Genomic DNA, 24,673 nt, shown 5'->3' with positions numbered 1-24,673 from the left:
GGAGGGTCATGCTGGTCACAACCCAGAGACCCACAGCCTGCCCAGGTGGCTCTGGAGCTCGGTTGACTGTCACACAAATACAAGAACCAAAAATCCTGACCTGTTTGCTCCCCCCTGGCTCCACTGGTCCTTCTGGGTGGAAAGCAGAGAAGGGGCAAAAGAGAGATTTTAGTACTTTTCATGGTAAGATAAGCAGCACTCTTTCTGACTTCTCACAGGAAAGGGATCTGCTGAGTAAGAAAGTGCTAATTTCACATTGCTGTTTCTCGCAGGAGAGCTATGCTGTAAGTACCAAGCCCGAGAGGAACGAAAGCATAGTCAAATTAAAGAAAAATAGGTTATGATGATAAATTATTCAAGTGGATAAAATTACTTTTGATTTGGAAGACACTGAAACTTAAGGTCCAGATCCTTTTCGGGTATAAAAAGACTCAGCTTCATTGCTTTCAGGGAAACAGAGGGAACTTACATCATTCAGTTCAGGATCTGACTGTGACTGGCAGCATAAGCAGTCATTTAAAACTCAATGGCATATATTTCATCTACTTTGGGTGACAGCCATAAGGTGAATGTTTTAAATTCTGACATGGCATAGCCTTTCTTTTGAGATCTGTGGTATGATTTTAAAAGGGATGAGATAAAAGCTGTGCCTCTCCAAAGGCACATTTTCTCTGATGTTAAAGGAAACAATGTAAAAATATGCCCACTAAATAAATCATCAGGGACTTCCAGAATAGATCACATCCTTATGTCTTAAAACTTGTAATACAACTGAAGTTGTTCACCTTAACTCAGTTTCTTTTGTTCAGCAATTTTTCCGTACAAGGGGGCATGTGTAGAGAAGACAAGTCTGGAGCAGACACCCCTTCAGGAAGAGGTTCCAGTGAACAGAGATAAGGAAGCTTCTCTTTTGACTTCTGGCATAGCACTATCAGAATTTTAATCCTTCTTAATCCCAGTCACATTTCCGAGGAGGTGACAGTGGAGAACAGATGGAAGGCTGTTTTGCTGCTAAAGGTAAATACCAGCAAGCTGTGAGTGTACCTGGCTCTGTGGAATGGCCTCTGGTTTTTTAAGTGCTTTAGCCAACATAGGGGAGGAAATGTACTGATTTGGCTTCTGCTGCTCTAGGATGAATTTTCAGTGACATTTTCCTTCCTTTTACATGCGCACAGAGTGGTGGAGAGCACAACCAACTTTTACAGGCCATGTTTGAAGTTAGAACTTGCAGACGGTTGTAACTCTAGAAAAAACAGAATACCCTGAAATCAAGAACATCTAGTAAGTTCTCTTATCATACTAAACTGCAAGGCTGAATCACATCCCACCAAGCAGCAGACACTGAAGTCATAGCTATGGTTCCCCCCCTAGGCCCCTGCTGTGATAAGTGGAGAGAGAAAGCCACATCTCCAGAGACTAGTTCATGGCTTAGGCAGGATGAATCACCTCCTCTTGTCTGAGAAGCAAAGGGTGACAACTCTTTTATCTTTCTGAACAGTCTAACGCCCATAATTACATGAGTTGAATGTAGGCTTTAAACATTTGTGGCATATAGCTATAAGACACAAGTGCTCACGTTAAGCCAGCATGGCATGGCCTCCTTAACACTTTGCATAGCCATTGCTGTGAGGAGAATGCTTCTTTATCCCCAGATGACTCTTTTAACCATCCCCTTATGTGCAGATGTGAAGAGGACTGACAGTTTCTCCAAAGTGAGAGTATTTTCAAATGTCAAGAAGCTTTATTTTTTAATGTGTTAAACCATATAAAATCCCCAGCTAATATAACTTGTAAATGAAATGAGACTAATTAGTAGGAAAGTAATGAGAGAGCATTTACAGAGGTCAAATTCCTGAGGTCCAGTCACAGCTATGGAAAATGTGAGAGAGGGGTAAAAACTGCAATCTACTTTGTTCCTGTAGCACTGGCATTCATAGTTGCTAATTAACCCCAGCAAGGGCAACTTTAGAATGGCAAAATGAGGAGAAAAATGTTAAGGGACTATGAACTTTGTCTTTCCTTTCTCTCCCCTTTGTCTCCTGTCAGTGTCCCTGGGCAGGCACAAACTCCTTACTGCTGAGCCAACCTGCCCTTGCATCCATAGCAGGGCTAGGACTCTATCGTTCTTTCTCTTTGTTACAGCCTCACTCTAGGAAACTCTGCTTCAAGCACTTTTTCCAGGAAAACCTCAAGAGCTACTAGGACACCACAAAGTTCTTTCGGCACAGGTCATCAAAGTTATGTAGCTGCCCAACTCCTTTTTTAGATGAGAGCCTATCACCCCTCTGGAAAGGCAGAAAGCAGCACTTCTTGACTTTTTGACTTGGAAGGGTAAGTCTTTTATGGATTTTTGAGCACTTGCATACAAAGGTATGGAGAGTTGTGTAAGGACTTAAAACAGACCGTGGAATTGGAATACCATCTGTGACAGCAGAAGTGGAAGCTGTTGTACTGACAGCACAGTAAAGGACCCAAATGGCAAATTTATGTTCAGGGTTACTTAAGCTTGAATAGAAGTATAAGGTCTCTTTCTTAACTCATCTGAGTCGGTAGGGTCCTTCCCTTGACTTTAATAAACATCTATGTTGAGCTGAAAGTTAAACCTTGAAATGAAACCTTGGCATCCAGGTAACTGAGATTTTAAAGCATGAATTTACAGTTTATCAAGACACCAAGGAAATACTGCTGATGAAACAGCATCTATGCTATGTACTAAATCATAATGTACTTAGTGAAAACCAGATATTTCTAGAAGGAAAACGCCTATTGAAAACCAGACCCATGTTGAACAAGGGTCATCCATTTGCACAGCTTATAACAGTCACCTTCACCTGAGCAGCTACAGGCTCTCTCAGAACAAGGCAGAATTCAAAATGTTTGAGGCAAGTGCAACTGTAGGAGCATGCAGTCAAATTGGCGGTCACTGCAAAAGCAGTGCCTGTGTCTATAGAATGATTGAAGGAACTGGATGGAAAGGGAACAAAATTATAAGAGGAGGAGAGGCTGTGGCTGAATTAAAACTGATGAGAAGTCTAAAAAAGAAATAAAAAAAAAAAGAAAGTATAGCACTGACGTCAGCTGTCACCAAAAAAAAAAATAACTTAAGAACATTCAGGTACCATGAAAAAACAGGTATGTTGCAAGAAACACAATTTAATCCACTGTACGAACCTGAAATTTACCACGTCATTGTGGAGAAAAATCACCAACAGGGTGCCAAAGAACACTTTCATCTTTGTTTCCTCTCAAAACTTAAATTGTTTAAATGTGTTTCTTCTCAACTTTAATGGATGTGTTCTCTTCATCTTTTTATTTTTAGTTCATTCTTCTTGAATATGTGCATTAATTGCACCTCAGACACCCTTGAATTTTTCACTAGCCTAATTATTCTTAGTTTTTCTCATGTTTAGGCTGAACTTTTTCTTTCTTTGCTTGTGGCCATTACTTCTTTCTCTGTTTTCTTCTGAGACTTGGTGTAATTTCCTTCCTCCATTTACATTGCTACTTTAAAGATATTTACAGGGAATGTTCATTTTCTTCCTGAGGTTTCTCTTTTCCCCTGTGTCGATCCTTTTAGTTCCTTTCTTTTTCCTCCTCTCTCCCTAATTTGTATGCTCTCCACCGCTTATTAGCAGTACGGCTAACATTTTGACTAATTTTTCAGGTGATTTTTTCCTCATGTATTTAAGATTAATAGCTAAGTAGCAGAACTGACCTTAAAAATCTGTGAGGGGCATTTCCATAAAATATACTGGAGAGTATCTCTTTTTCACACTGCTTCGTGCTTTTAATGTCCATCAGCTTGTATTGCTAAGACACAGCTACACACACATACACACATAAATATCTTTAGCCCTAATATTTTTGCAAGTGGGAATTTATATTTCCATTTCTTTAATAACTCTCTGGTGCCTATCTTTTATTCAAGCTGCCCAGACCTGCACAGGTCATGCACATAACTTGTGTACATACGTGAGACCAATGTATGCATTTGAACAAGCAGAGTCTGTGCTCAGCTAGGACAGACTGGAATGGCATTCAGTGGGCAAGTCCTCCTTCAGATGCTTCCGGGATCCCAGTCCAGGTTTACAGGTTTACATACTTGCGGTATGTAAGTGTATATAAGACCTGCATGTAGACATCTAACAGGATTTTCAGAAGTGACAAGGCAGGCTGAGCTCCTCATTTCCTGATTTTACTGGTTTACACCTGAATTCCTTCAGATGTTTGCTACCTACAGTTTTCTGGGGTGGGGACTGCCATTTTCTCCATGCAGTGCTGAGAACAGCAGAGCCCTGCTGTAGCCAGTTCCTCAGATGCACCAACATGACAGTGCCTAACAGCAGCAAAACAAAACCAGAGCAGCACCCAGGGTATGTGCAGTGGGAATTAGCACAAAGTAGAAGGAGCCAAGTAAAAACGCACCGCAGAACTGGTTCATCTGATGATGAGGAAGTGAAGAAATGAGGATCTGAAATATCTTAGCGCCTCAAGAGGAGGCACTGCCTTTCTGTTCTTTGCAAACAGACTGATTAAAAATAACACAAATAAAAGAAGGTGTTGGATGTATAAAAAGTGTAAGAATGTGATTTTTCCTTGAAATCTTTGGCCTCACATTTGTTTATAAAAATTGTCTAATAGATGGAGAGATGCAACCTGAGAATGTGTCTGTGCAGGTAATATGGTGCCAAGGAATGGGAATCTCAAGTCTGTCAGAAAAAGAAATGTGTTTAACAAGGCACACGCTCAAGAAGTTCTTCTGCCCTGAATCCCCTGCTGTCACTGGCTGCTGTCAACTAGAGGGTTTGATTTCAATGTTGTGAGAAACCTTAGGCAATCTCACACAGTGCAAGTGAGAAAATGACAGCCCTGTGATGATGCAGCCAGTTTTCCTGATCAGCATTATGGTATGAGAGCTCTGTACTTAGTTATATCGATTTGTCTCTGAGAACTCTTTCTGCCACATGAATCTCATTGAAAATCTTTAAAGATCTTGCCCCAGAAGGCCACCATGTAATTTTTCTCTGTAAAAAGAAGCAGAGCCAGGTATTCATTTCTCAAAGTTTTAACTAGAATGGTCAGTTTATGTTTAAGGTGTGAATTCATCTGTTTTACATTTGGAAACATCTAAAAACAGCTCTGGACTTTATGATTAACCTTTACTTCTAAGCTCTGCAAAGAGCTGTATTTATCTCCTCTCCCTTTCTTACTTGGATCAAGAGGTTTGAATAAAGAAAATCACCTTTCTTTTAGACGAGGAACTGGAAGGAGCATTGTGCTTATTATAGCTCAGCCTTAAGTACAATAGGCACCACATTGAAAAGATACTATTTGTGCCACTTTAGTTAAAAAGACTGATAATGCTTCCCTTATGGAAGTTTTCTTTAGAATGACTAAAATTATTTTAAAAATAAATAACCACTTTAAATTAAGAATCAATTCTTTCAACTCAGCCAGAGCTAAGAAAGCTAAAAATACTAACTCACATAAAGTCTGAATTATCAACATGTCTGAGACATAAAGTGTGTCTTTATGCCTGGCAGACTAATTTCTTCTAGCATATATAGAAGTGAATATGAGAAAACACAAGAAATCTGACATTTTTTTAACTTGACAAAACCACTTTTTTTAAAGAAGTCACTCTTGAGTTTGAATTATCTGTAACAGAGAAAGAACCTGAACACCTACATGTATGTGGGTTTTAGGCTGTTCAAGTACCGAGTAGATTGCATGAAAGGGCTATAAATGTTTCACTAACACTAAATATTTGGTAACATCAGCATTTTTTCCTCTTTGATAGCATAGTAAATTATTCCTTGGCTTTCTCTGTTGCAGTGATCTGTGCACATACTGTAATAGGAGACCAAGGACTTAATTTCCTTCTTCTCTTTTCTTCTAAATAAGCTAACTCCAAGACCTTTTACAGCTAGGATGTGCCAAAGTGTCATTTATTCATTTAAACTGTACAGCCTAGTGCAACTTAAATATAATTACTGTACATCAGAACAAAGCTAACTTCATAAAGCCACATAACATGGCAAGTAACATCTGATTAGACAAGCATCCTCCTACAAGTGCAGAACCATTGGCAGCAAAGGAGGGTACTGCATTAATCCCGGACAATAATAGCAACTAATGCCATGTTTACAAACTTGCTCCATTGGTGGGGACAGCTACAGTGGTCTTTTCACTGAAATTGGCGTCATACAAAAGTACTGGTGTACCCCTCTGCAATAAATGACAAAATTATGTTCTGCTTAATTTCCTATTATGTCCTAGAGCATACTCACATTTGTGAGTTCTCTCCAAACCTTCTTGCTCTAGGTATTCTTATTCTAACTTTATAGTAAATGACTTGAAGTTACCACAGTAAACAGATGAGAAGTCTGATGCAGTAAAGCAGCAGGGCTTCTGAGGACAGAAGCCAGCAGTGCCTAGCAGTGCATTTGTTACAAACCTACATTTAGTCAAAAGTACAACTCTCATACCTGAACCATATCAGCATATCTCCACCAGTGTGGAAGTCTTTTTCAAAGTGACAGTTCAGACTGATTAGAGTTTGAATCTATGTTCCAGACTTGCAGAAAACAGTGTATGAATCTTGCCCAGATTGATGCACATTTCTCACTTTATGCACCAGGACTAGTGCCTTTAGTTTCCCTGAACAGACAGACTAAATAATCATCATATGCAAAGAAATTCGAAGTCAGTTTCTGAGTCTCCAGGTTATAGAAGCCAACACCATGCTTTTTTGGAGCAGTCTTTAAATCTCTGAGCTCCCCTTCACCCCCCAGCCCCTGATATTAATGCTTCAGGTTTATGGGAGAGATGTAAATATGGCCACTAACACTTTGTGACAGTCCAAGTTATATTTCTGTCAGGAACAATGTTTCTCTGGCTGCCCCTCAACACTCCTTTACATTTCCTTCAGTGGCAACTCTCTTTGTACTGAGGTGAGACAAACAGACCCTGGTCTCTCTCCCTTCCGTGGCTGATAGTAAGGGAATGGAGGGGTAGGAAGAAAACACTAGCTGGCTGCTGTGTGCACAGGAAAATGGTTTTCATAAAGCTACTTTTTGGGTCTTCCTTTCAGTGTTGGAGGAATGATATTTGCGTCTTCTTTTCCTAAACTCAATACCCCTTACACCAAACAAAAAAATGCACCTTATTTGCTAAGGAGCACAGAAAGTGTTCTGGTGGCCTCTAACTCACTGCTGTCCCAAAGAGATTGGGCAGTGGATAGGCAGCCTAAAGAGGGAAGTGTTTTCCCTTGAGTAATCAAAATATCTTCCAGAGTTCGCATTTTCTCACTTCATCACAACATTAGCTCCAGCAATGACAGGAGTAACTTGTGCTGACAGTACAGGATGTATAGAAAAAGGCTTTTGGATTTTATCAGTTATTAAAAGGTGCCTATTGAGTGCCCAGAACTATCTACATTAATGAAACGTGAATAGTCTATTCACACTTGCAAACATAAATCAGAGCATGGGCAAAGTACCTGTCAGGATTTCAAAAGACAAGAGGAAGATAAGACTGTGCAACCATTAGCATAACAGCTTTGTATAAATATACATATGTATATAAAAATAGTTAATATATGGTGTAAATGTTTATGAAAGTATGTAGGTTACCCACAGGATAAAAGAAAGGAGATGCAAGAACAAGAGCTCAGTGAAATAAAAGTTTGCAGCTCAGCTTTGGTCCAGTTGGTCTGGAGGCTGGGGATGCAGGAGGGGTGACCAGAGCTGGCACAAAGCAAACACTGCCTGCAGGAAAGACATGACCTTCCAGTGGAGAGGAATTGAGAGAGAGAAAGGATACAGCTGACAGGTTTTGATGATGTCTCAGCTGATACTCAGTGAGAGTTTTGGTTTTGCAAGGTAATGGTTAATGGGCAGTAACACGGAATGCTGAATGTTTGGCACAATATTTTATATGTCATGACCTTCCTGCCAGAGATCTTTGTTCACATGAGCTTTTTTTATTTCATAGTCCTCAGGAGAAACACGTGTGATCTAGTCCCTTTTTGTCCTCTGCTGCACTTTGTGCTGGTCATCAAACCGTTAATCTGCATTGCCTTTCAGCAGTCCCATCTCCCTTCTGCCAGAATCAATGATAAAATTTTGACTGTGAAAGTGAGAGAGCCCATGGGCCAGGTGGATATTTGGTAGCAAAATATTTGAAAGGCTCTTTTTGCAATAAAGAGCTACATGAAGTACTAGCTCTATAGACAAGCACCAATATCTTGTCTCCACAGTATTTGCAATCAATATTATATTACAGGTTGATTAAATACTAAGATATTGGAGTGGTGAATCTCAAAAGTATATTTTTGACTTTTCTTTGTTTCTCAAAAACAACTGTAGAAAATATTTAGAGAAATGTTGACAATACCAGAAAACAACAAAATCAAAATAGCATCATACTCAATATCTCTGAACATGCAATCTTAGCAAGGGGGAAACACTCATCATTGGATCAGTACCTGGCAGATGTTGCAGGTGGGCAAGAATATTACAGCTTCATGGCCTAAATATTTGGCACATTTATCCTGCGCAAATAGATAGTATAACATGTGGAATAATTTCTACACATAGCTTCTTAGACTGGTATCCAGTATGTGCATAAAAGGTGGATGCCACTCAAAAAGGTGGTGACATCCCTGGGAAGCCAAACAGAGTGGTTTTAATCTGTTGTCCTCACAGATGTGTAATAAAGGACATGGCTGTTGTGCATTTGACACTGGAGCACAAAAATGGGCAAGCAAGAGAGCGAAGGCCATGTGAAGAGCCATGGTTAACCAAACCAAAACTCATAGCAGGAGCAGGTGGCTTGGCCCTCTTGTCTCTGGATGACTTCTCTCTTTAGGCTTTTTGTTTTTGGCAAAATTCATTAAGTCAATGTCTGTTTGAACATGAGTGATAAAGTCTGGGAGCAGTGTGAGAAGGAGGAGGCAGAGAGAACCTGCCTCTGTACTCAAAGAGTTAAAAAATCTAGGCCATCACGATTCCTAGCAGTAGCAAAAAAAAAAAAAAAAAAAAAAAAAAAAAAAAAAAAAAAATCACCTGCCTCTATTTTTTGTTCTGACAGCTACACCTTGGTATGTGGGGAGTAAAAGTACATTAAACTGTGTCCAGGCTGAGGAGTGCTCTCTCTGTGAGCTCTCAGAGAACAGACTTAGGGGAATGTTGTGTCAGAGAGCAAGCCTGCCAGACCCATACCACCTTCTTACATTCCTATACCAGCTTACTCACTTTTCACTTACCAGAGCTCTTTTATTCAGTCCTCTTTTCAATGCCTTGTTACCAAAGTTTAGGTTTGTTCTTTGGGGGAATTTTTGGGTTTATTTTATTAGAGGAGATTTGAGAGTTTGTTTGTTCTAATAAGCTGGAGCTGTAATTGGGAAATGGGTTAAGCTTCCTTCCAATTAAGATAATTGACATGAAATACCCAATTGCACTCTGAGAGAGAGAGAAATAAGTTCCCCAGCTGAGCTGGAGAAGAGAACAGTTTTGTCTAACAATGAAGGTAGAAGCAGATGTTTAGAAAAACATGTAAAAGCAATCAGGAGGGGATTCATACATTTGGTTATTAATTAAGATGCATGCATGAGCAGCCAGGCAGCCAAGGTTCTGAGGAAAGAAAGGCAAAATTCCAACAAGGGGTACAAGGAAAGATGTATTTAGGAGATTCTTGGGGTTTTAGGGTTTTTTGCTTGATTGGGATGGCGGAGAGGGATGCTGTTGGCTTGGGTTTTTTTGTTTGTTTGTTTTGGGGGGTTGTCTGTTTGTTTTTCCTTCTGTAAAGAAGGAACAGCCCCAAAGGTTTTTGGAATTTTTGAATTGGTGTGTCCCCTTGCATGCAATCTTCCTGACTCTGTTCTCTTGAACATGGTAAGTTTGTTTCTCTTTTGCTTAATGTCTTGGTTTAGATAGACAGGTATCTACCAGGGAAGATTGGAGTATCCCTGGCAGTATCTCCATTCCCTGAAGAATGGAGAATGTAAGCCCACCTGGAGTGGTCCTGTTGGAAGGAGAGATGGTCCTGTAGAGAAAAAGGGTCCAGAGATGACTCCGGTCTTCCTTTGGGTGTCCCGTGGGACAATGTAATGTGTCATGTCATTGATGAGTTTTAATGGCCCATTAACAAAAGATATAGCCACAGAGAGAATGGGAGGGTGAGCAGAGATAAGAAACAATGCCCCACTTGTTTTTAACAGCTGGCTTGTTATCAGAAAGGTAGTTGCACCCATCCTCCTGGAGTTACAACAGATAAAGAAAAAACACCTCCCCAACTGGGTTTCAACAGATGGAATAGAATACACTCTTTTTTTTTTTTTTTTTTTTTTTTTTTTTTTTTTTTTTTTTTTTTTGCTTTGTGATTACAAAACTCTAGACACTTAAATAAAGTAGGATACGATGTTAAGGTCCTATCAGGCCATGAGTGTCTCCACAACTAGTAAAAATACAAATGGTTCTGTGTACTCTATGGTTTGCCAAGGTCAAAAATTGTGTAATGAGTATTGGAGCAATTAGAAATAGTGAGTGTCTGAGGGCTTCTGACAATGCTCATGTTTGCTTCTGTGTGGGGAACAAAGGAAGTGGAATCAACCTTTCTGATTGCAAGGACAGAGGTGCTTGAGGGTCTGATGTAGAGATAGACAGCTGCTGAAGAACTGTTAGTTGTAGCAGTCAGTTTGGAGAAAAGAAAATGCAGAGAGTGGGTATTTGCCAGTAACTGTCTGTACTACAATCAGGGAAAGATGTACTAGTGCTGGCAAAGAAAGAGGAAAAGCTTCAAAGATTTTGGATAAGAATATGTTGGGGGGTTTTTTCTTTTTGTTTTTTTCTTTTTTTTTTTTTTAATTTGTGCCTTATCCAACAAACTGAAATTTCATTTACAACATCAAAAGGAATGTTATATGAGAGTAAGATTGGAAGAACCAACACCGAATTCACTTGGCTGCTCATTTAAGTGATCATTCCTGCAATTTTTAAGCAAGTATTAAAGCATCTTAAATGTTTGCTCTTTTCTTTGGTTCTCTTGTTCAAGGTGTCTTTGAAATTAATAGAATCACAGAATAGCTTGGTTGGAAGGGACCTTAAAGATCATCTGTTTCCAACCCCCTTGCCATGGGAAGGGGGACACCTTCCACTAGACCAGGTTCTTAGAGCTCCATCCAGTGTGGCCTGGAACACTTTGAGGGATGGGGCATTACAACTTCTCTGGGACACCAGTGCCAGTGCCTGACCACCCCCACAGTAATGAATTTCTTCCTAACATTTACCCTGTACCTACTTTCTTTCAGTTTGAAGCCATTCCCCGTTGCTCTGTCACCACCTGCTCTTGTAAAAAATCATTTTCCATCTTGTCTGTCCAGCTCCCTTCAGGTACTGGAAGATGGCAATTAAGTCACATCTTCTCTGCTCCGGGCTGAACAATCCCAATTCTCCCAGCCTTTCCTCCCAGGTGAGGAATTCCATCCCTCTGGTCATCTTTGTGTCCCTCCTCTGGACTCACTTCAACAGGTCCATGTCCTTCCTGTGCTGAGATCCCAGAGCAGGATGCAGCACTCCAGGTGGGGTCTCACAAGACTGGAACAGAGAGGCAGAGGAGGAGGAGACAAATTCAACAAGAACTTTAAAAAAATGAATGGCTGTTGGCTTTAATTCCTTGTCTAGCTGACTTATCTCTGTGATGACTTTAGCAGTATTAATGAAAGATGATTATTTGCAGGGGGTTGTGGTTTGTATGTTGCTTGTTATGGTGGGGGGAGTAATTTTGCATAGATAAACCTGGCAAATTAATGTTGGAAAACCAAATACATTTTAAGGCTGAAAGGCTACCCTTTAGTTGAATTTTCTTTATGGCTGAAGTGCTCTTTGATATAGTAAATCAAATGAGGGGACAAGAAATACGACAGATTCCTACATCATGTAAATATAAGTGGTTCTGCTTTTGGAGCCTCAGCATGTCTGGAGGGTTGCAGAATCTGGACCATCTTCCCACAGGAGGACAAGCAGGATATCTTCTGCTGCTACTGCAGAAGATGAAATACTCAATCTGATATTTTGTGAAATCCTGCAGGACTGCTCTCATGCATGAAGTAACTGAGCCAAGAGATGGGGTCACTGCAGCCCCTCTGTGTTTGAACCTGCAAATGTGCTTGTGTGCCCCTGCTGAAGGGTGGGTGGGCAGTAGATGTATCCTCCCGGACAGTGCCATGCTCGGTTTCCCTGACTTGGTGTTCAGATAATGAGGTAAATAAAAACTGTGTAGACTTTTGCATTTATACCCTTGTGATCTCCTATTGTTTTTAAAAGCTGGGGGGTTTTTTGGCTATTCATACAGAGCTTTTTTCTTCTGGAGTTCCACAAAGACTGCAGGTGGATATTTGGGCTAATTTCTCATCAGTCACAGAGTTTACTCAGTCCTTTCATGAACCCCATTTGGGTTTCAGTGCTAAACTGTTTGATTTTGTGGTTCATTCTAATGCTTTTAATTAAGTACTAGTTTGATGTGACCTTTCCCACTCTTTTCTTTGTCCTTGTCCTTTAAATACGATGGGATTTCTGGAGATATAGACAGCTCTTTTATTAAGGGCGTATTAAAATGAAGAATTTTCTCTGGAGGTTGTTCTTATGTAAAAAGATACTGCAAATGACATTTGGACTCTCCATATGAGCAATGAGACTAAATTTCTTTTTTTAATCTCACACGATGAAAGACAACTGAAAAGTGCTATTATAAATTATGTGATCTTTATATGCTTAAATAAAGGCATTCTGCATGCCTTACCTTGACAAAGCTCCTGCTGCCTTCCTGGCAAACCTTGGCTAGTCAAAATTACGCTTGTGATCATAGACTTATATCCTCCTTGTAGTAAGCATAACTAAATGATTCCTTCTGGAATTACACCACTCTTGGGAGGCTTCAATGATCACAGAATAGTGCTCCTGCAGCTTTTATAGCATGGTGCAAGCCAGACACTGAAGAACAGAATTTCAAAGACTGAGTCAATTTAGCCCTTTGTCTTAAAGTGATTGGAGAATCTTTTCAAAGGTTCATCTTTATGATAGCATTGTAAATACATAACGTAGATTGAGAGAATTAGAAAAAAAAACCAAGTAAGAAAAAACAATTTATTAAGTAATATCATATAAATAACTTGTTACAAAAATCAATTTGCAAAAAGGCAAATTCACTCTGTCTGTGAGAAATTGTTGCTCAAATTGGTTTCTCATCAAATCCTTAAATTTAATTTTCCCCTGTCCCCCAACCCCCCAAAAAGAAGCCAGTACAGTGAACAGGAAATATAAGGGAGAGAGTGCACACTTCCCATTTGACAGAAACAAACTGCCCATCCACGCTGCAGAAGACATAATCATTCCAGCATGGGTCCCTTTGCAACGCAGGAAAGTTGTAGGTGTAATCCTCTTGGGTGACAAAATTGTCACCCACAAATGTCTCTCCCTGCTGCGCAATGACCAGATCCATCCAATGCTGAGGCTCCCTTGGCACAACCAGGGGATGACATCGTGAGAGACTGAGTGGCTGGAGCATGCCAGCAAGTAAATCTTCCCAGGTGGAGGCATCATTTTCAATTTATGCTTGGAAGTATTTTGAATTAAAAAAAAAATCCATACCAAAAAGCATTTATTTTAAAGGGTTTAAAAAAATCACAAATTGCAATAGGAGGTTGCCAGATTGATTTCGCTCAGTAACACAGTTAAGATGCACATAGCATTTATTATAAGGCCTTTCTTTTAATTTTTTCAAAGCAATGAAAGTAATCACAGAATTAAAACAGTACAGTGATTCTGAAGAGTTTTTTGTGTCAAAATCCAGAACCATATTGTGTTTGGAGTGTTCCTTCTTTGTTGTGTTCACCTGAATGCTTAATAATTCTATAAGTTCGTATCTTTAATAAACACTAAAGTAATAGATCATAGAAAACTAAAAGCTTATAGAAAGTGTCTCCAAGTATATTTACATAAATAGTGCAGTCTCATAGGAAAAGTCAAAAGCCCATGGGAATGGAAAGGATTTCTCTACATGCTGGACTTTTGCCTTATTTGTCAAATCCACTTTGTTGTAGGAGAAATTTAAACATAGCAGCTCCTTTTTACCTTTTTTTTTTTTTTTTTTTTTTTTTTTTTTTTTTTTTTTTTTCTCTTTTATTTCTTTTTAAAGAAAGCAGAAGACACATGAGGAAAAAAAGGATTAGGGAAAGTTCTGTAAAAACTCCTTTGAAATCCAGTAACTTTACACACAAGATGATAGTTTTGTGGCTTTTAAGTGCCATGGACCTGCCTTACATTTGACTGATTACCTCCTCTCACCCCTCACACAATCCATCTCCTGTTCTTCTTGACATGGTCAGTTCTCTGACACTTGTACCTCCTATAACCCCAGTCATGGCTTTTAGATACCTATCACTGAATGTTAGAAAACTGTTTTAGTGTATGACAAACACAGGTCTGGGCTCAAAAGTGTAATATTGCAAGATGATGGGCAGGATTAAGATTGTTTGAGCTGGGTTAAATAAAACTGCTGAGGGCAGGGACTGGCATTAAAGGATTGTGTTGGAGTTCTGTGTTTTCCTCTCTTTCTGGAGCAACACATGAATCTCTAGACATTAAATGCTTTTGTTCTTCTTTAAATACAGAAACAATCCCCGAGAAAAGAACTCTTCCTAAAGACTGAACTGAAAGCAAAAAATATTGTGGATTTGACATTTATTGGATGAAGCTGCTGTTTCACAGGTGTAGATGGGTTGGAAAAATCCTGCCTTTCACAGCTTATGACACAGTTCATAGTCACTGGATATAGCATAATGACTGTTACTTTGTCAGCTCTCATTTGACGAGGAAGCTCTGACTGCAGAGTTAATTGAAATGCAAATGGATAGGGGATGGCAGCATCCATTTAGGACAGTGGTCTTCTGAAACACTTTGGTACTTCTCATAGCCAAAGGAAACACGGAGAGACCTTTCTAACAGATGGTGGCAGGTAGAGCTAACACAGTGGTGGTTGCAGAGTTACCTGCTCAGAACCACTGTCAGGAATTCACCCTGCAGAAGACCATCAAGATAGTTCTGCTGCAGAAATTTAACACATGCATTTCTTTCTGAGAGATTTACATGGAAATGGCCTGGATTTAAGTTGCTTGATCTAAAAAAGATGTCTTTCTCCCTATCCATGAAGATATCTCTCTGGTGTGTCAGTATATCTGAAAATGTTAGAAATCCACTCTTGGTTCTGCTCAACATTGATAAATCTGGTTTTGAAACTGTACATGTGTAGAGACTTATTTCTAAAGCCATTTCTCTTTGCTATACTTCTCTATGATTGTTCTGGTTTTTTATGGTACAACAGATGTTAATTTTCTTGGTTTTGTGGGATATTTTTTTGTTTTTGTAACAGAGAAATGGAAAAGCTTTAACTTGTAATGTAGACTGCTACTTCCTAAAGTGGATTATTTGAAGGTTGCCTCCTCCATTCACATCTAACAGTAAAAAAAAAAAAAAAAAAAAAAAATCTGTCCATAGAATGAAGTAAGACCAAAAAATATGTTTCCTAGGAAAAAAATTAGAAAATATTTCTGTTGGTACAGGTGACATGTTGTTACACTACATATCTTTTCCAGCACATTTTCGACAGAAATAACTGAAAAATACAGACAGTTTGGTTTTTTCATGGTTAGACACAACTCCATCTATGTTAGGTTTGGGAAGACATCTCAGTCCTGTGATCCTGCTGGTAGAGCCTTGTGCAAAACTCTCTGCAAGGCTTTGCCTCAGCTCTCTTCCAAGCACTTGTCTGCATAGAGAGATGTCCTGGCACAACTCACAGGCTCCTGTGTCTCCCTACACTGGTGCTGCTGTGGGATAGAATTGGGTTTAACCTGAAGTAGTTCTCCTGCGGTAAAAAACACCCCAGCAAGCACAAACCAAAAACAACTTCCCAACAAGTTTTTGGGGTAATGTGACTCTCTGGGGAGTTGAGATGAAATAGTTACTGTAGAAACCTTATTCCACTTCAAGTGTAGAGATGGTATTGTTCTGCAGTAGCATGACTGGCATAGACTCCCAGGTCCCAGTTTCCTGTTGACTCCACTGAATTCCTTGGCAACCTTTAATATGTTTCCTGTTGATAGGTCAGATGCTGTCCCAAATAAAAGCCAACTGCACTTTTTATCTCTCTATCTGGCTTAGCTAAACTGCCTAATAATGTTTCTTCTTCTGAAATAGATGTGGTTGTAAGAAGAGCAGGCTTAAAACAGCCTTGAAAGCCACTTCATAGCCCATAGTCCAAAAATTGGTTATCTACAAATGACAATTGTAGCACTGTGTGAAAGCATTATTAAGTACTCATTTCTATCATCTAACACTCCACCATGCAACAAAGTGCAAAGAAATACTACTGCAAAGGTTTGTATTCACTGCAATATGGCACTTTCAGTATTTAGAATGCAGTACTGATTTTATAAATTGCACTTTGTGGTACTGCCAAGCAAGAAGAAAAGAAAGAATTAACCTCTCCTTGCTGTGTGTGAGATGCTAAATCTGTTTAATTTGCCGGAAAAAAATAGACCTTAAAACCTAGATGCATAAATAATAATTTGGATGCAAGTTTGCCTCAAATTTTCTTAGAAGAATGCATTTGCTATTCAGGCACCATATTTGTGGTGACATAACATAATTTTATATATATATAGCATATTTACATAACAGGCATGAGTAGCCACTCTATTATTTACTGTGTCACTCAATGGACAAGATAAAACCAGCTTTGAATTAAAAGGAACAAAACCCCAAACCAACTCAAAACTTGCGCTTGGACTGCTACTAACAATCACTAAATCAGACAAAATCACTGTACAAACATAGGAAAATAGTTACAGGAGTTCACTGATCCTCTTGTCTCGTTATCCCACCCAAGGAATGACTAATGCAGGCTGACTCACAAGGTGGCCCAGCCCCTTCAGGGCCCCTGGGCTGTCTTCAGTCACTGACTCCCTCTTTCCAGTGAGCCAGAGGTGGCTTGAAGGGCTGGACACCTTGTGTGGCTTCACAGCCACCCCTGCTATCCCCTCCACACACCAGTCTCTTTCCTTGAGGCTAAAGGAAGGGAAGGGGCAGTTCACTGGCTCACTTTGGGTATCCAGCTGGATTCTGAGCTTGGGGCTATTTGCTGGAGCCAACCCCAGAGTGAAGGGCGAGAGAGGGATGTGCTAGGAAGCCACGGGGGAGAGCCACTGGAAGGATGTGCTGGCCCCACTGATTGTGTGAGGGGAGCAGCCCGAAGTGAGGGACCTGTGGCAGGTGGTACTGAGCATCTGCTGCTCCACCACATATCTGAAATCCAGATGGTCTCTCCTGTCTGCCAGAGCCAGCTTTTGGACAGATTGCTTCCCAGAAGTTTCAACTTCAAGAAAGCTATGAAGAGCTAGGCTTTTAGCATCTTAAATTACTTAGGGACCCTGAAGAGGACATAATAAAGCTCTAGCCATGCCATTGCCATTCTGATGGGTGTAACAGCTCCGCCCCTCTCTAAGTCATGGAGCTGGGAACTGCACTCTAAAACACTCTGAGAGGCCTCCACCAGGGAGGCTGAGGGCTCTGGACCCTTGGAAACTCTGGGCTCCTCTGCTCTGAAAGCATCCAATCTATAGTGCTGGGCATCTGCAAGCCATTAGCTGCTGTGCCCTACACCTACAGGTGTGCAGTGCTCCTCACTTGAACAAGTCCTTTCCTGCCCAGCCAGGGCCACAGCATGGCTGACTCATCCTCTTCCCTCTGAGCTGGTCCACAAAACCTAAAGTTCTGCCACTGTGGTTGTAAAAGTCTAATACTTGGGACGCTTATTGCTCTATTTAACTTACAAGGAGTAATGAATTCCAGGGATTAATTTTTAATTGCTCTTAGTTTTCTGTTTATTAACTTTTTTCTCATCTCTCTTTATTTCTGGAGTAAATTGGAACTGTTTAGTTTTCAAAATAATTCATTTAAAATTTGGGGGAGGAGGAAAATATATCCATTCCTGTAATTCTGGTATTAAATACTTTCTCATGAAATAAATGAGAATAGTTACACATGAGTTATTACAAAAATAATAATTTCTTCTTTCCTTGGCACAGTGCCATGGGCTGGTTCCCTACTTTGGAACACTGGGTGGTGTTTAACTCCTGGAATTGGATATGCCCCATGGCAGCCCCTTAGGGTTTTCTCCAGAGAGCCTCTCCTAGATGGCTGGATTTGAAGAGCAGCCACTACATGACCAATTGAAAAACCAACTGAAATACTGAGTGGTGTGCAAGCTACAAAGAAAACTGTTTTGGCCCAAGATTATGGCAACTTTCCCACTCCACACCTGGACAAAATTACTTAGCTTGGCAAAGCAGATAAACACACACAGAGAAACTTGGGGTTAAAAATTCACCCTTTGGTGAAGTTTTTAACAACCCTGGCTGAGTAGTTTATTTAAAAAAAAATAAGTTACGATTATAACCTTCTCCTTTTCAGGCCACTGGAATGACCATCAATTCTCACTTATTTGCTTATTCAGGGCTTGAGTCTAGAAGAAAAAAAAAGGAAACAACTCCCCAAAAGAATGAAAAGCTATTTCCTCTGGTGGAATGACAGCGTTTTCCATTTCTAAAGCATTCTCCAAATGTCTTACATAGTTCTTGCAACATTCTGATGAGGTAGGCATTATTTCCCCATTTTACAGATAGCAAAACTGGGCGGAGAGTCAGTCAGGAATCCACCCTGGACATCCAGGCAAAGAAGGTCATGACAGAAAAAGCACTTTCTGCCTCTGCAGTTGCTTCTTTTGCCCCAGAGGGTGGCAGTCACCTTGAGGTCACTCCTGCCCACCTGCACATGGGAACAGGCAGGAGTAGCTGGATATGAACATCCTGACTCCAACGTCCCCAGGACAGTGGACATCACTGAACTGATGTGTAGGTGGAGGCCAACTGAGAAAATGCAAACAGAAGCGCAGTTATGATCTGTTGCTTCCTCCAAGTCACAACATAATCTGGAGCTGGATTTGAAGACTTTCCCTGCATTGCGAAGTAAGCCTGGGTTAGAACGGGGAAACCATCTAAGAATTATATACTGGGGCTACTGACCACACACACGTGCACACACACATCTCTCCGGCAATGCTAGGTCCAAAGAATATATACAGAGCAGTCAATGAACTATATATATGTGTGTGTTAGTATGATTCAGTGCAATGGGGCAATGGTGAGTTCTAGAGAAACACTCAGGTTTAAATGACCATTAAGCCTCTCTACCCTCCTCATGAGTAAAATGCGTGTTTGATGTTCTTTTCTCAGCTTACTCTACTTGTATAATAAACCTTCATTCCAACACCACTACTTTTGACTATAATACATAGGGTAAACTAGGGTACCTCATTACATTGGGATGTGCAATACACAACAGAGCAGTCGTCTGAGCTGAATAGTCTGAATACAAGTAAAAATCAAGTGATCTTAAACAGTAATATACTCCAATTTACAATAGAAGCAGAACAAGTAAAAATATTGCTCCCCATCTGATTCTTTTTTTTCCCTCCACTACTGCTGTGCCTGTAAGATTGGCTTGGTAAACTGGATGCACTCAAAAAATAAGGATTTTGCCTCTTGGAAGCGCATAAAACGATACTAGAGAAAGTTTTCTGATGGCTAACCCACACAGACTGCAGTCATTAGACAATTCAAATGTGTAGAATAGAGAACCCTTTCAAACAGCTGTGAGGAAACAGAAAGAAATAGCCACTTCACAAATCCCAGTGCTGTTTCTGGGAATGAGGAAGAGAAAAAAAAAAAGACACCATATTAAGAGTCTTTGTCACTGTCCATTGAGCCATACATATCTGCCAGCTTTTTAAACCGAGGTCCCCAGTCACTGAGGTAATCGTAGTCCTGATCTCCATCAGTAGTCACCGACTCCAAGGAGCTGAGGGACTCGGCCACGGAACCATTACCTTCGTAGGCGTAGGTGGCTAATGAGTCATACGGGGGAGCTGTTGGATCTGTGTCGTTTTCCTTTAACCTTTGGTTAATGAAATCTCTGACATCTGTGTTATCTCGTGCTGTTGCAGTCCGCCGTGGCATAAAGAGTGTTTCCGGCACGATGTCTCTGCGTAATTTGTTATCATCTATGGCTTCGGGATTCCTCAGCGTGCCAATATCAAACGCCTGGGTGTCCTCCTCTCCACCTCCTTCATCGTTATAACTGACAATGTTGTCTCTGATATCTTCTTTGGAAATTATCAAAGGCTCTTTTTTCCGCTGCCGCCTCAGTGCTGCAAACAGCACCACAGTAACTGCAAACAAAAACAACAGTGAAAGAGAAAGGGAAAGGAGGTTAATCCCCAACTCCATGAAAGCCCAGAAGAAATGCTGTGGCTCTGCTTTAGTTTGAAGTTTGAGAGGATGTTTTGAAAAACTGAAGATGTGCACATCAGATTTTCAGGCTGCGCTTGCTCTGCCTGTGAGTTCCCTGGGAGATGAAATGGCATGGATGCACAGAAGAAAGGAGAAGTCAAGCTTGTAGGAAGCCAAGCAGAGTGTCTTTTTGCCTGTAGGCAATTTGTTACCCAGAGCCACACACTAATTTTGTCACCTTGAGAACAGAACTAGTTTATTGAGAGCTGGGAAGTAGGAAACGCTTTCTCCAGAGTAAGTAACATCAGATGTTATTTATTTATGTTGAACCCCTTGGACAATATGCAACTTCTGCTATGGACAAGGATGGTATCTACTGAGCTCAGCAAAGCTGAATTTCAAGATAAGTAAATCTATCCTCCTCTGGGAAGTAAGCTTGGAATATGGAGTAGATTTTCAGCCAGCACAAAGTCTGAGTTTTATTAACTTCCCTGGAATGTTTTTACAATGCACATCACCTTGAAAAGTACACAAATTAAATAATGAACCGATGAGATATGATAAAGGTATTTTTTAATCTGACAAAGGCAGAATTCTAGAACATATTTTATGTCATTCATTTTAAAGTGTGTGTTTGCATACACATATTTTTTATTTATTTGGAGGGAAGGAACTCTTTCCATGACCCTGATGCAAATTTTAATTTTTTTACTCAATAATGATTTTCAGTAGTGATGGAGAAGTGGACACAGAGCGTGGAAAGGGATATGGTCAACACTTTCCTGTAGGAGCTAGTTTCAGGTTTCCTAGCTGGATTCTACATTCAAATGTAAATGGCTGAATATTGACAAATGAACAGAAGCAAGGAGCAGGGATATATTTCTGCTGTCAGTGTTGCTTTGGTAGTCTGAGGTCTGCAGTGCCCAGCATTTCAGCTCTGCTGTGCAAATTCCTATGAAGGACACATCTTGCTGTCTTTACAGTTTTTTCATAGCAAAGCAAAGCAAAGCAGAAATGCCTAAACTCATTGATGTGAGATGATAAGGTGGATCACAATGATCCTTCATGTCAGCTTTGCTTCTAAAATGGCGTGTGAGTCAAGCACAGTAACCGTTAAAGAACTTTTTTTTCAGTCCTTTCCTCAGTTGTAACCTTTTAAGGTCAACATCAAGGACTAAATGTGTCCCCAACCCAAAGCTTTATTCCATTGAACCTTACCATTCTTAGTTTCCTTTGAAAGACAAATTCTGGTGGGTTTTTTCTTTTCGTGGTGGGTTTTTTTTGTTTGTTTTTCGTTTGTTTTGGCTGCTATTTTTGGGGTTTTTGTTGTTTTTTTTGCTGTTTTTGTTTTGTTTTGTTTTGTTTTGTTTTGTTTGATTTGGTGGGTTGGTTTTTTTAATAATGAGTTTCCCTGCAGGATTTCTTAGAGCAAAATACTGTCTCTAGGTGTGCCTGAGCATCTTGCAGATTGACCATGGAAGGTCACCAAAAAGACAGGATAACGTAGGAAAATACTATGTCTCACCACAGGAATACTGTGAATAAGGAAGAACATCTGTCAACATGAGTTGAAAGGAAATGGATGGTGAAGTTGAAGGATTAGGGTAGGTGGTTCAGATTGCATTAGGATCTCCACCTAATAATGATGATTTACTTATGGTATCACAGAAGGGTCCTAGTTTGTGTGATGCTTCTTTGTGCTGCTGTGCAAAAATGGAGTTAGAGACCATTGTCTTCCTCAAGAGCAAAAAGCTTTGGCACTGTGTGGAAGGACTGATTAAAGGTGTGTATGAAAAAAGAGAGAGAGGTGGAGAACATTTTGGAGAACTTGAAAAACACAATGTCAATTTGGAATGGGCTTCTGGAACAGCGACTGGTAGAATGGTCTGAGAAAGCATAAGAATGACTGATTTTACATCAAAGAGTTGCTGAAGTATCTCATTAGGAAAACAGTGTTACACAGAACATGCAAGGACTTTGATAAATACATCACGCCTGATCCGTGGATTTTACTGCTTTGTGCTGAACTTGCAGGAAAAAGACCCCATCATAAGCTAGATGTTGAAATACATTACCTTTATTTGCATGTGTGTGTTCAGCAGTATCTGAAACCACCTGATAAGATGCTAAACTTAATCAAGTTGCATATAAACCTAGCAATTTACCGGCACTTTTTGTTGCTGCTAAACTTTGAGTTGTGGTTCAAGTCTGACCAGTGTATTGTTTTTCACTCAGTAGTGGTTGCACATTCAAACCCTGCAACCAACCTGAAAATAGAAAATTATATAGCTGAGTTAATTGAAAATCTGCTTATGGTGCATGGTGGCATGAGCAGTAATTGACATAAAGTGCTGCTTAGCACACAGAATCAATTATTTTCGATTGACATAAAACAGGAAATCATTTAATGTCAGATTGATATTAATGAGCACAGTTGTACTAACGAGTGCAAGACGACCTGCAGCATTACATTACTTTTTCTGGTAAGGAACTTAATACAAAGTGAGCTCAGCCCTGGGGGGCAATGATACCATGTTCTGAAAAATGAATTTAATGGTGAATTAAAGATCAGATTGTTATTGTGGGAATCTTTTCTGCAAATGGGACAGAGCATATTTGAGCAAGCAATGACTATACGTTAGAGTCTGAGAACCACGACCTCATTTTCAACTCATTATTGGAGAGGGAAATGTCGTTAAAAGTAAAGATCAGGATGACTCTGCAGTGGTGATAAGCATGCCCAAGGAAGATAAGGGTATGGTAAAAACAAATAGAATCATGAAGGAAACATTTTCTCTCCTTCCTGACCCTACTGCTGTAAAATTGGTCTGACTTTCTTCTTTCCTCCTAACATCCTAATAACATCTCCCAGAGAACAGCCTGTGTTGAATTGTACAGCTGTCGCCAGATGACCAGGTACAGACAATGGCCGAGTGACCAACTATCTCTGCAGCACAAGAGGGGTGGAACCTGACAGGTATGTGAGAGATGTTGCAAACTTTTTATATATTTTTACATGTATTAAAAAAAGTTGACCACCTGTAAGTGCCATAGCCAGAGTTCTGCACGTTCTCCACACTCAGGATCCAACCCCTTTCTAATCACAGGTGGCTGAAATGGAGTACCCTGCAGCCTTTGAGGGAGTCCCTCAGTATCATTCAGCATCTTTTTCCAACAGAAAAACAGCACTGAGACTTGTTTCTCCTCAGTTTAGAAATGAGAAGTTAACTCTTCAAAACTAAGTTATCTGCCCTCTTTCTGTGATCAAGAGAAAGGAGTGGACACCTGCAGAGGGTCGTGAGTAATGTGTCTGGTCCTCCTCAGATGCCAGTCAAGGATGGGATGGGATGGGATGGGATGAATGTCTTTCCACAAGTGTCTCTTTGCATTGACCAGTGTGGAACCCAGCTGTCTCCTCTTCCTCATGTATCACTAACTTTATAGATAACTAAGGTTAGATTAGTTGTGCCCTATCCACCCCATCAGCAGCAGCCCTCAGAGGAGGAAATACAATAATATATAGACAGGATAAGACAATGATGTCTTTACTTTGCCTTTGTCCTAGTCTTGGAATAACAATTCTAGCAACGCAAAATAACCATGAAAGGAACAAAATATCCCTGAGCTACTTACCAAGTAATATAATGATGCAGAGAAGAATGGCAATAAGAGCCCCAGTGCTAAGACCAGTAGGATGAATCAAAGCTTCTGCATTACAGGACAGCATCTTTCCTCGATGGTCACAAGCACACACTCGAATAGTCACCGTTTCAGTGCTGCTCTGGATGGGGTAATCATTGTCTGATATTACCACTGGCAAGAAGTAGGTACTTGTTTCATGCCGGTTATATCTGGTTTTTCGAGTGAAAATCCCTGCTGTGTTGTCTGGAAACACAAAGCGTGCATTAAATCTTCATCTGAAGAGTGAAAGCAAGGATAAGATAATAAAGAAAAATCCTCCTAGAAATTCACCTCTGTTGTCCTGTAGTGTAAAGTTTGAGCTGGTGGCTGCCTCAGGAGCTAAGGAGAATGAAAACTGATGTCCATTGTAAGAGTCATCTTTATCAACAGCACTTAATGTTTGTATCAGCTGAAACAATAAGAACAAAATTATCTCCTAAGTCAGTGAACTTTATGTTTACTTATGTACTCTAAAAAAAAACTGTAAAAGCAACCTTTTGTATTAATTTTTTTCTTCTGCTTCAAGGCTAATGATGTTGCTATGGTGAGCTTAAGAAAAGTCATCCACATGCTGCTGATGCTGTT

General features: G+C 40.2%; 1 protein-coding gene across 1 annotated transcript in view; it reads right to left on the bottom strand.

Annotated features, from left to right (window-relative positions):
- Positions 1–19,057: 19,057 nt before the first annotated feature.
- The window catches only part of LOC136291460 (cadherin-6), a 104,798-nt gene continuing 99,182 nt past the window's right edge, over positions 19,058–24,673 (bottom strand). Inside the window, exons 10-12 of the mRNA XM_066186565.1 lie at positions 24,380–24,497; positions 24,041–24,292; positions 19,058–20,346 (exon numbers count right to left, since the gene is read on the bottom strand). Coding sequence (XP_066042662.1) covers positions 19,856–20,346; positions 24,041–24,292; positions 24,380–24,497 — 861 coding nt within the window. The 3' untranslated portion in view covers positions 19,058–19,855. The remainder of the gene's footprint in view (positions 20,347–24,040; positions 24,293–24,379; positions 24,498–24,673) is intronic.

The sequence above is a fragment of the Chamaea fasciata genome, unplaced genomic scaffold (genome assembly GCF_029207755.1).
Source record: "Chamaea fasciata isolate MVZ Bird 193981 ecotype frontalis unplaced genomic scaffold, bChaFas1.0.hap1 SCAF_1, whole genome shotgun sequence".
Classification (NCBI taxonomy): domain Eukaryota; kingdom Metazoa; phylum Chordata; class Aves; order Passeriformes; family Sylviidae; genus Chamaea; species Chamaea fasciata.
The sequence above is the reverse complement of the archived record's forward strand: the minus strand, read 5'-3'. Positions and strand labels throughout refer to the sequence as shown.